This window comes from Penaeus vannamei, chromosome 14 (genome assembly GCF_042767895.1).
Source record: "Penaeus vannamei isolate JL-2024 chromosome 14, ASM4276789v1, whole genome shotgun sequence".
In the NCBI taxonomy this organism is placed as follows: domain Eukaryota; kingdom Metazoa; phylum Arthropoda; class Malacostraca; order Decapoda; family Penaeidae; genus Penaeus; species Penaeus vannamei.
The window spans coordinates 5718662-5731161 of NC_091562.1; the positions used below are offsets into that span (position 1 = coordinate 5718662).

General features: G+C 52.5%; 2 protein-coding genes across 4 annotated transcripts in view; one reads left to right on the forward strand and one right to left on the reverse strand.

Annotated features, from left to right (window-relative positions):
- The window catches only part of LOC138864005 (two pore potassium channel protein sup-9-like), a 525912-nt gene that overhangs the window by 312741 nt on the left and 200671 nt on the right, over positions 1–12500 (reverse strand). The window lies entirely within an intron of this gene.
- LOC113815975 (filaggrin) overlaps positions 1–12500 on the forward strand; it is a 275169-nt gene that overhangs the window by 222950 nt on the left and 39719 nt on the right. For all 3 annotated transcript variants that reach the window (XM_070129646.1, XM_070129647.1, XM_070129649.1), the window contains one exon: positions 4561–4909. In XM_070129646.1, the coding sequence (XP_069985747.1) occupies positions 4732–4909 (178 nt within the window). In that variant the 5' untranslated portion in view covers positions 4561–4731. The remainder of the gene's footprint in view (positions 1–4560; positions 4910–12500) is intronic.

Below are 12500 nucleotides of genomic sequence, written 5' to 3' on the forward strand. Positions count from 1 at the left end.
CCCCCCCCCCCCCCGCCCCCCGCCCATAATCGCCACTCCCTTAACAACCCCCTCGGGCGGCGACCCCGGAGGATCAGGCTGGAAAACCCTCTTACGAAGCCGCCGCGCCGCCTTGATCCCGTTATAATGAGGGGCATCCTTAACGCCCGCGCACGCACGCACGCACGCACGCACGCTCTCGACCCCCCCCCCCCTCCTCCCTTCGCTTCCTTCACCCCCTCCTTGCCCGCCCGCGCTCTTCCTCTCGCGCCCGTGATTTTCCGGCCGCGATTTTTTTTCTCTCTTTCTCTCTCCCTCTCCCACTCTCCCCACTCCCCACTCCTCCCACTCCCCACTCCCTCTCCCTCTCCCTCTCCCTCTCCCTCTCCCTCTCCCTCTCCCTCTCCCTCTTTCTCTTTCTCTTTCTCTTTCTCTTTCTCTTACTCTCACTCTCACTCTCACTCTCACTCTCACTCTCACTCTCACTCTCACTCTCTCTCTCTCTCTCACTCTCACGCCCACGGTTTCTCCCTTCATGCTCATGGTCTCTCTTTCCACGCCCGCGACCTCCCTCTCCACGCCCACTCTCTCCCATCCCACGCCCGCGACTTCCCTCCCGACAAACGCCCTTCCCCTTCCCACGCCCACGCTACCCTCCTCCACGCCCGCGACCTTCCACCAGTTCCGTCTTCTCCCGCCCGAACTCCACCCCGACGACTCCCCGCCCACACCTCGCCTGGCTTATCTTCACAACACCGCCCACGTATGAAAGGAGATCAGGGGAGGAGGAGGAAGATGAGGGAGAGGAATAAGGAGGAGGAGGAAAGTGAAGGAGAGAAATAGGGAGGAAGAAAATGAGGGAGATTAATAAGGAGGAGTAAGAAAATGGAGGAGAGGAATAGGGCGGAGGAAAATGAGGGAGATGAATAAGGAGGAGTAAGAAAATGGAGAGGAGGTATAAAGAGGAAAATAGAGACGAATAGGGATGAGTAAGAAAATGGAAGAGAGGAATAGGGAGGAGGAAAATGAGGGAAAGGAATAAGGAGGAGGAAAATGAGGGAGAGGAATAAGGAGAAATAAGAAAATGGAGGAGCAGGAGAAAAATAGAGAGGAATGTGGAGGAGGAGGAAAACGAAGGAGAGAAATAGGGGGAAGCAAATATAGAGAAATAAAGAGGAGGAAAATGAGGGAGAGGAATAGGGAGGGGGTAGAAAATGAGGGAGGGGGAGAGGGATAGGAGAGAAGTGAATAGAAGAAGCAATAAGGATAACATAGTAATGGAAGTAGAAAATGGGAATGGAAAAGTAAGAAGGATTGAAAGCAGATAAAGAAAAACAAACTGGAAGACGACGAAGAAGAGAGGAGGCGAAAAGAGAATGTACAGTAGCAAAAAAGAAAGGAGATGATGAAGATGGTGGTGGTGATGATGACGATGACGATGATGATTATGACGATGTTGATGATGATAATAATGATGATGGCGATGACGATGATGTTGATAATAATAATAATAATGATAATAATAATAACAACAACAACAGTAACACCACCACCAACAAAGACACCGCAGAGAACAAGGAGAAGCGCAGGGGAGAGGCCGCCGCCGCAGCATCCGGGCCGCAGCGCCACCTGGGAGCGAGGGAATTGGAACCGCCCCCCCCCCTCACCCATCCCCACCCCGGCCGAAGTGTAACAATCATCCAAAAGAAAGATGGGGCTTTTCTCTCTCTCTCTCTCTCTCTCTTTTTCATTCTCTCTCTCTCTCTCTCTCTGTCTGTTTGCCTGCCTGCCTGCCTGCCTGCCTGCCTGCCTGCCTGCCTGCCTGCCTGCCTGCCTGCCTGCCTGCCTGCCTGCCTGCCTGCCTGCCTGCCTGCCTGCCTGCCTGCCTGCCTGCCTGCCTGCCTGCCTGCCTGCCTGCCTGCCTGCCTGCCTGCCTGCCTGCCTGCCTGCCTGCCTGCTGCCTGCCTGCCTGCCTGCCTGCCTGCCTGCCTGCCTGCCTGCCTGCCTGCCTGCCTGCCTGCCTGCCTGCCTGCCTGCCTGCCTGCCTGCCTGCCTGCCTGCCTGCCTGCCTGCCTGCCTGCCTGCCTCTCTCTCTCTCTCTCTCTCTCTCTCTCTCTCTCTCTCTCTCTCTCTCTCTCTCTCTCTCTCTCTCTCTCTCTCTCTCTCTCTCTCTCACCCGTCTGAAAGATGGCGCTTCCCCTCTTATCACTTCCTGAACTTTTTATTTTATTTTTTATTCTATTTATTTATTTTTTACTTTTTTTTTTAGGGGGGGAGGGGTGTTTCTCTTCCCATTTTCCCTTTCCCAGTCGCGGGCCACAGCTGCACGATACGAAACACAACGCCAATTCGTCGACCTCCGGGCGAAGAGGATCACAATCATCCTAAGTGGTTACCGTTCGTCTGCGGAAAGCGATTCATTAAACATATGCCTCTTATTTAAAATATGGACGTAAAGGCATTTTATACAGGATAAAAACAGACAATATTCCCTTAAAATATGGACGTAAAGGCATTTTAAACACGATAAAAACAGACGATATTCCGTTAAGAGTAAACTATATGTCTTCATTCCCGTTAGTGAATATTACGTTGCTGAATTACACCCAACATATATGTGTGTGATTAATTCGCGCGGAATCTCGACGTAATGTTCCTTCTCATTCCTTGGCATGGCGCAGTTGGGCAGGATATCTGATATTCCATTGTATAATACTGTTTAGATTGTTTATATAAAAAATATACGTTTCCCATTACCTCTGCGTCTTCTTTACCTTCCTTACCTTCCTCTTATTTAGCTTCTATTCCTTTTTATTCTCACAGTTGTGCAATATCTCCTTCCGTCTTCCTTATTTCATTCCCTTTCTCTTCCATCTTCATTTTCCTCCTCCTTCTCCTCCTCCTCCTACGCCTAACTGCTAAAACCATTTCCACATTTTTCTTTTCTTTTAAACAATGCTTCCTCCTTACCCTTTCCTCCTCGCTCACCTTCTTCCTTCCTTGTCCCACGCGCGCCCTAATTCTTTTCCTCCCTCTCTCTTCCTCCTCCCACAATAACTCTTTCGCGTCCTCCTCGGCGGCTTTGTCCCGTCCTCTCTCCGCCTCGTCTTCCGTCAGTTCCCTCCGTGGGTTATGGCCTCTGATGTCCGTCTTCTTTGTCCTCTCCCGTAATTTTTTTTCTCGTTCCTGTTCCTCCTTCCCGTCTTACTCCTCTTCCTCCTTACCGTCCTCTTCCTCTCACTCTTTCTCCTTCCTGTCCTCCTCTTCCTCCTTTCCGTCCTCCTCTTCCTCTCGCTCTTCCTCCTTCCTGTCCTCCTCTTCCTCTCACTCTTCCTTCCTTCCTGTCCTCCTCTTCCTCTTTCTTTCTCCTTCTCGCCCTCCTCTTCCACTCATTCTTCCTCCTACCCGTCCTCCTCTTCCTCTCGCTCTTCCTTCCCTCTCCCCTTCCGCTACAACCCTTCGGCCTCGCCCCGTCAGATCTACACCTCGTCCTCTGTCAGTCCCCACACCTGCTGAAGACTCCTCTTCCATCTCTCTTCTCTCTCATTACTTCCATTTCCCCTCTTCATCTTCCTTTTCTCTCTCTCTCTCTCTCTGCCACGTCTTCTCCGGCCTCAAAGCGACGTCTTCCATTCGTCCCACGTGTTAGTCTCCCCTGTCGTCGCGCCCCAAACAAGCCACGAGGCACACCGACCTCCTTGGCCCTCGGTGCTTATAAGTGGCACTGTGGAGTCTTTAATACGGGGTCGTTTTCTCCTCGGATGGTTTGGAGACTGTATAAAACGGGTGTTTTTTACGCTTTATTTAACGCTGTCTTCTAGGATGATACATTCATTATCATTATTTTGTTAATCTAATTTTACTTATCTGCTATTGTCTTTTTTTTCAGGACGGGGAGGGGGGGGGGGGTCTTTAACTTCTGTGTCAAGATTGGATGAGATTCTTTTAAGGAAAATAAGTCGTTCAAAAGAGTCTCATTTACACTCTTTCGCCATTACGACATTAATGTGTCTTGTAAAACAGAAGCATATACATGGAGTGTTGATCCACGTGCTACTATACAATACACGTTTTGTTAAATCATTCAATAATTATTTTTCATTTTCAAAATGACTAATAAGTTTTGCGCTCTGCTGAACATTTTATGCATCAATTAGTCTTTTTTCATGCCGTGTTAAGCTTCAAACGATATTTGAAAATGTTGTGATATCCATCTGAAAGATCATGACTCAAAATTGTTTCCTGTGACAACTGAAAAAAGGGTAATATTTTCAATATCAAACTAATCATCAATGCTGTGCCTCTCATTAGCTGACCATCACCAATATCTTTTTCAGAATCATCATCATTACGAATGCCATCAATGCTCACCACCAACAAGACACCCACACAGACAGACACCCACACAGACAGACACCCACACACCCACACACACGCACACACTCAAACACGCACACACCCACACCCACACACACGCCCTTCATGCCGCCCCTCACTCTCACAACTCCCCTCCCTCCGGCTCCCCCGCCGGCGCCCTCGGCTTCCCCGGAATCACGCGCCCTTCTCCTTCTCCTTCCGCAGAGGCGGCATGTGAGAACCTCCTTTCCGCTGATGACGTCATGGGACAGGCCAATGATGACGTAATGGACCATGTCTGCGTCACGGTTCGCGATGACGTAATGGTCGCTTGACACATCCTCCAGCAGCCGCCACAAGCACCGCCCACTGCCCCTGCCTCGCCACGCCCCCGTCATGCGGGTGGCGGGCACCAGGGGCAAGAGGAGGGTGGTCTCTCTCCTGCTGGTGCTCCTGCTAGCTCACCTGCTCCTGCTGCTGCTGCTGCTGCTGCTGCTGCGGCCGGACCCCCAGCCGCCCCTGCCGCCCCCAGCTGACCAGGCGTCGCCCCCGCTGCCGCACACGAGGATCGAAGGTGAGCTCTCCTCTCCCGCCCAGCTTCATCCTGCACTCCTCATCTTTGTCTTTCTATTGCGGACCCTTGGCCGGTCTCAAATGCCTATCATTTCATTCTCGCGTTTAAATGCTCTCTTTATGAAGGCTATATTTCCCTCATTTTCGTATGCACTTTTATCCAGCTGACTCGGAAGTACAGTAAAAAAAAAAAAAAAAAAAAAAAAAAAAAAAAAGTTTATTCTAAAAGGTATTTCAAACCCTATTCTTAATTCCATCGTGAGAGATTTAAAAATATCTAGTAACTCAATATCCACAGGACACTAAACTACATCTTTCTAAATGTCATATTTGGTCGAGGTTGTATTTATTTCAAAACTTTATATTCATCAATACTTTTTCTTTACGTTTTTTTTTCCTTTTTAACGTGAGTGTTCCCCCAGGGCATAAAACACCAATGCATTCTCATCTTCCTGGAGATTTTTTCATTTTTTTCCCGTTTTTTCTTCTTCCTTTTGGTAAAAAAAAAAAAAAAAAAAAAAATCTTTTTTTCTTCTTCCTTTTGGTAAAAAAAAAAAAAAAAAACGATCACGTGCTCAACCCCCCCCCCCCCACCCCCCCGTGCCTTAATCCATCACGACCGATGATAACGCAGGAGACTTATCCCCAAATAATTGCTCTTTAAGTAACTCATTTCCAAAAATAACTGAATTCCGAGACGTAGACTTTTCAATATTTTATTTCATTTTCCAAACATCTGACTCCCAAGCGTGTCACTTCCAAAACGGAGGAGCATCATGATATATAAAATCTATAATTTAAAAGTTTTATAATCTATAATTTATAAGTTAATTTATAATTATTTTTAATTTTTAATTTATTTCATAATCTATAAGTTTTCATTTCTAAGATTTACAAGTGTGTTTTGGCACATGTATTTGCCTACAAAAAAAATAAGGATTATAATCACGAAAATAATACATAAACACAAAGCAAATGACTACAGATTATAAAGACAAATATTTATCGTAGCTTAATAGCGCTAGCCATATTCCGTACTGTGACGTCACAAGTCTTTCTCATAAACTCCTGATAAGACATTTTTTTGGCTCTTCTTATCTCAGTTTTCTTTATTTATCGTTATTTTTCATATTTTCGCCTTTATTAACTTATTTAGAAATTTATTACTTTATCATTCCATTTTTCCTATCCGTATATTTTAGGGTTATTATCATATTGCAAATACAATAGAGAAAAGGAGAGGGAGAGGGGGAGAGAGAGAGAGAGAGAGAGAGAGAGAGAGAGAGAGAGAGAGAGAGAGAGAGAGAGAGAGAGAGAGAGAGAGAGAGAGAGAGAGAGAGAGAGAGAGAGAGAGAGAGAGAGAGAGACGGGTAGAGGAAGAGAGAGAGATGGGTAGACAGCCAGAGATGCACACATATACATAGAATTTCACACACACACACACACACACACACGGTACTGTCCTAATACCCTCACAATGCTTACCCAACAACCCCCTCCCCAACCCCCAACCCCAACCCCCCCTCCCCCTTACACCTACTCCCAACACTCCTGTTATCAAACCCTACTGCTCCCTTCCCCCTCCCCCCTCCCCACCCACTCTCTCCCCCTCCCCCTCTCCCCCCTCCTCCCCACCCTCTCCGTACCTCAACACCTCCCTATCTCCCCCTCTCCCCCCACCCTCTCCGTACCTCAACACCTCCCTATCTCCCCCTCTCCCCCCTCCCTCTCCGTACCTCAACACCTCCCTATCTCCCCCCTCCCCTCCCCCCCACCCTCTCCGTACCTCAACACCTCCCTATCTCCCCCTCCCCCCCCCACCCTCTACGTACCTCAACACCTCCCCCACCCCCTCCCTCTCCGTACCTCAACACCTCCCTATCTCCCCCTCTCCCCCCTCCCTCTCCGCACCTCAACACCTCCCTATCTCCCCCTCCCCCCCCTCCCTCTCCGTACCTCAACACCTCCCTATCTCCCCCTCTCCCCCCTCCCTCTCCGTACCTCAACACCTCCCTATCTCCCCCTCTCCCCCCTCCCTCTCCGTACCTCAACACCTCCCTATCTCCCCCTCTCCCCCCACCCTCTCCGTACCTCAACACCTCCCCCCTTCACCCTTCCCCCTCCCCCCTCACCCCCCCTCCCCCCCTCCCTATCTCCCCCTCCCCCCCCCCCACCCTCTCCGTACCTCAACACCTCCCTATCTCCCCCTCCCCCCACCCTCTCCCCCCTCCCCCCTCCCTCTCCCCCTCCCTCTCCCCCCTCCCCTCCCCCCTTCCCTCTCCGTACCTCAACACCTCCACTGCAAATATTGCCTCGTGAAGTGCACTGGGATTGCCCGAGATTTACAGCAGGCTAATATAGGGATTTACGCGATAAATATCCGAGTTATTTTTAGACAGGAGGAGCGGAGAAAGGAGAGAGAGGATGGACAAAGGGAGAGAGAGAGAGAGGGGGGGGGAGGGGAGGGGAAAGAGATGGGGGAGAAGGAGAGATGGAGAATAGGAGGGGAAGGGAAGGAGAGATGAAGAGGAGAGTTGGTGAATCGAAGGGAGATGTAAAAAGGATATGATAAAGAGATGGAACCCGTTAGTGAGTAAAATGAGTCACAGACAAATAAACAAGCACATGCGCAAACAGACACCCACAAAACACCCACACCCACACACCCACACACGCACACACGCACCCCCCTCCCCCCCTCACACACACACATACAGACACACAGACACACACACACACACACAAACACACACACACACACATACGCACCCCCCCCCCCCTCACACACACACAACCCAGCGCGCGCGCGTGTATACATCCGTATGGTTGTATGTGGCTTCGGAGGGGTGGGGGGTGGGGGGGGGGGATAAATGCGAGCGTGCTCGAGCGAATGAAAAATAAATCCACACGATTGATGAAACTGGAATAAGGGATTTTTAGATTTTCCACTCTTATTCGGATTAAATCACTTTTTTTGTAATAAGGGATTAAATATGAACCCAATAGGATATATAAAGAGACCCATTGAAGGTGATAAACGCTTTGTTATGACAGCTCCATTGTTTAGGAAGAGAGAGACAACAAAGATAAAATAAAAATGAGCTCTTCCAACTAGAGAGAGAGAGAGAGATAGCGACAGATAGATAACTATAACTTAGATAGAAAGAGAGAGGATGAGTATGAAATGGAAAGAAAAAAGAAAGGAGAGAGAGAGAGAGAAACAGAATGAGAGAGAGAGAGAGAGAAACAGAATGAGAGAGAGAGAGAGAGAGTCAGACAGACAGAGAGAGAGAGAGAGACAGAGCGAGAGAGAGAAACAGAAATGAGAGAGTGAGAGCGAGAGAGAGTCATACATACAAAGAGAGGGAGACAAACAGAAAGAGAGATGGGGGAACCGAAAAAAAAAAAAAAAAAAAAAAAAAAAAAAAAAACACGTGTTTCCCGACGATGTGTTTTTATCACCCGAGAATCAAATGTCACTTATCTCATATAGTTTCCCAGAAGACATTATCCTTCCTTCTAAGAAAAAGCGCAGACGGTGAGCTTAGTCGACCGTCCTCCGCGACCCTTGCTCATGCACAATTAACAAACACCTACCTGCCTGAACCTCAGCTCACCTGCCTGAACCTCAGCTCACCTGCCTGAACCTCAGCTCACCTGCCTGAACCTCAGCTCACCTGCCTGAACCTCAGCTCACCTGCCTGAACCTCAGCTCACCTGCCTGAACCTCAGCTCACCTGCCTGAACCTCAGCTCTTCCTGAACCCTCAGCTCACCTGCCTGAACCCCAGCTCACCTGCCTGAACCCTCAGCTCACCTGCCTGAACCTCAGCTCACCTGCCTGAACCCCAGCTCACCTGCCTGAACCTCAGCTCACCTGCCCGAACCTCAGCTCACCCGCCTGAACCCTCAGCTCACCTGCCTGAACCTTAGCTCACCTGCCTGAACCTCAGCTCACCTGCCTGAACCTCAGCTCACCTGCCTGAACCTCAGCTCACCTGCCTGAACCTCAGCTCACCTGCCTGAACCTCAGCTCACCTGACTGAACCTCAGCTCACCTGCCTGAACCTCAGCTCTTCCTGAACCCTCAGCTCACCTGCCTGAACCTCAGCTCTTCCTGAACCCTCAGCTCACCTGCCTGAACCCCAGCTCACCTGCCTGAACCCTCAGCTCACCTGCCTGAACCTCAGCTCACCTGCCTGAACCCCAGCTCACCTGCCTGAACCTCAGCTCACCTGCCCGAACCTCAGCTCCCCTGCCCGAACCTCAGCTCACCCGCCTGAACCCTCAGCTCACCTGCCTGAACCTTAGCTCACCTGCCTGAACCTCAGCTCACCTGCCTGAACCTCAGCTCACCTGCCTGAACCTCAGCTCACCTGCCTGAACCTCAGCTCACCTGCCCGAACCTCAGCTCACCTGCCCGAACCTCAGCTCACCCGCCTGAACCCTCAGCTCACCTGCCTGAACCTTAGCTCACCTGCCTGAACCTCAGCTCTTCCTGAACCCTCAGCTCACCTGCCTGAACCTCAGCTCTTCCTGAACCCTCAGCTCACCTGCCCGAACCTCAGCTTACCTGCCTGAACCTCAGCTCACCTGCCTGAACCTCAGCTCACCTGCCCGAACCTCAGCTCACCTGCCTGAACCCTCAGCTCACCCGCCTGAACCCTCAGCTCACCTGCCTGAACCTCAGCTCACCTGCCTGAACCTCAGCTCACCTGTCTGAACCCTCAGCTCACCTGCCTGAACCCCAGCTCACCTGCCTGAACCTCAGCTCACCTGCCTTGAACCTCAGCTCACCTGCCTGAACCCTCAGCTCACCTGCCTGAACCTCAGCTCACCTGCCTGAACCTCAAGCTCACCTGCCTGAACCTCAGCTCACCTGCCTTGAACCCTCAGCTCACCTGCCTGAACCTCAGCTCACCTGCCTGAACCTCAGCTCACATGCCTGAACCTCAGCTCACCTGCCTGAACCTCAGCTCTTCCAGAACCCTCAGCTCACCTGCCCGAACCTCAGCTCACCTGCCTTGAACCTCAGCTCACCTGCCTTGAACCTCAGCTCACCTGCCTGAACCTCAGCTCACCTGCCTTGAACCCTCAGCTCACCTGCCTGAACCTCAGCTCACCTGCCTGAACCTCAGCTCACCTGCCTGAACCTCAGCTCACCTGCCTGAACCTCAGCTCTTCCTGAACCGTCAGCTCACCTGCCTGAACCTCAGCTCACCTGCCTGAACCTCAGCTCTTCTTGAACCCTCAGCTCACCTGCCCGAACCCCAGCTCACCTGCCTGAACCCCAGCTCACCTGCCCGAACCTCAGTCTCACCTGCCCGAACCTCAGCTCACCTGCCTGAACCTCAGCTCACCTGCCCGAACCTCAGCTCACCTGCCTGAACCCCAGCTCACCTGCCCGAACCTCAGTCTCACCTGCCCGAACCTCAGCTCACCTGCCTGAACCTCAGCTCACCTGCCTGAACCTCAGCTCACCTGCCTGAACCTCAGCTCACCTGCCTGAACCTCAGCTCTTCCTGAACCGTCAGCTCACCTGCCTGAACCTCAGCTCACCTGCCTGAACCTCAGCTCTTCTTGAACCCTCAGCTCACCTGCCCGAACCTCAGCTCACCTGCCTGAACCCCAGCTCACCTGCCCGAACCTCAGTCTCACCTGCCCGAACCTCAGCTCACCTGCCTGAACCTCAGCTCACCTGCCCGAACCTCAGCTCACCTGCCTGAACCCCAGCTCACCTGCCCGAACCTCAGTCTCACCTGCCCGAACCTCAGCTCACCTGCCCGAACCTCAGTCTCACCTGCCCGAACCTCAGCTCACCTGCCCGAACCCCAGCTCACCTGCCTGAACCCCAGCTCACCTGCCCGAACCTCAGCTCACCTGCCCGAACCTCAGCTCACCTGCCCGAACCTCAGCTCACCTGCCTGAACCTCAGCTCACCTGCCTGAACCCTCAGCTCACCTGCCTGAACTTCAGCTCACCTGCCTGAACCTCAGCTCACCTGCCTGAACCTCAGCTCACCTGCCTGAACCCTCAGCTCACCTGCCTGAACCCTCAGCTCACCTGCCTGAACCCTCAACTCACCTGCCTGAACCTCAGCTCACCTGCCCGAACCTCAGCTCACCTGCCTGAACCTCAGCTCACCTGCCCGAACCTCAGCTCACCTGCCCGAACCTCAGCTCACCTGCCTGAACCTCAGCTCACCTGCCTGAACCCCAGCTCACCTGCCTGAACCCCAGCTCACCTGCCTGAACCTCAGCTCACCTGCCTGAACCCCAGCTCACCTGCCTGAACCCCAGCTCACCTGCCTGAACCCCAGCTCACCTGCCCGAACCTCAGCTCACCTGCCCGAACCTCAGCTCACCTGCCTGAACCTCAGCTCACCTGCCTGAACCCTCAGCTCACCTGCCTGAACCCTCAGCTCACCTGCCTGAACCTCAGCTCACCTGCCTGAACCTCAGCTCACCTGCCTTGAACCCTCAGCTCACCTGCCTTGAACCTCAGCTCACCTGCCTTGAACCCTCAGCTCACCTGCCTGAACCTCAGTTCACCTGCCTGAACCTCAGCTCTTCCTGAACCCTCAGCTCACCTGCCTGAACCCTCAGCTCACCTGCCTGAACCCTCAGCTCACCTGCCTGAACCTCAGCTCTTCCTGAACCCTCAGCTCACCTGCCTTGAACCCTCAGCTCACCTGCCTTGAACCTCAGCTCACCTGCCTTGAACCCTCAGCTCACCTGCCTTGAACCCTCAGCTCACCTGCCTGAACCTCAGCTCACCTGCTTGAACCTCAGCTCACCTGCCTGAACCCTCAGCTCACCTGCCTGAACCTCAGCTCTTCCTGAACCCTCAGCTCACCTGCCTTGAACCTCAGCTCTTCCTGAACCCTCAGCTCACCTGCCTTGAACCTCAGCTCACCTGCCTGAACCTCAGCTCTTCCTGAACCCTCAGCTCACCTGCCTTGAACCTCAGCTCACCTGCCTGAACCTCAGCTCACCTGCCTGAACCCTCAGCTCACCTGCCTGAACCCTCAGCTCACCTGCCTGAACCTCAGCTCACCTGCCTGAACCTCAGCTCACCTGCCTGAACCCTCAGCTCACCTGCCTGAACCCTCAGCTCACCTGCCTGAACCTCAGCTCTTCCTGAACCCTCAGCTCACCTGCCTGAACCCTCAGCTCACCTGCCTTGAACCTCAGCTCACCTGCCTTGAACCCTCAGCTCACCTGCCTGAACCTCAGCTCACCTGCCTTGAACCTCAGCTCACCTGCCTGAACCTCAGCTCTTCCTGAACCCTCAGCTCACCTGCCTTGAACCTCAGCTCACCTGCCTTGAACCTCAGCTCACCTGCCTTGAACCTCAGCTCACCTGCCTTGAACCTCAGCTCACCTGCCTGAACCCCAGCTCACCTGCCTTGAACCTCAGCTCACCTGCCTGAACCTCAGCTCACCTGCCTTGAACCTCAGCTCACCTGCCTTGAACCTCAGCTCACCTGCCTTGAACCTCAGCTCACCTGCCTTGAACCTCAGCTCACCTGCCTTGAACCTCAGCTCACCTGCCTTGAACCTCAGCTCACCTGCCTTGAACCTCAGCTCACCT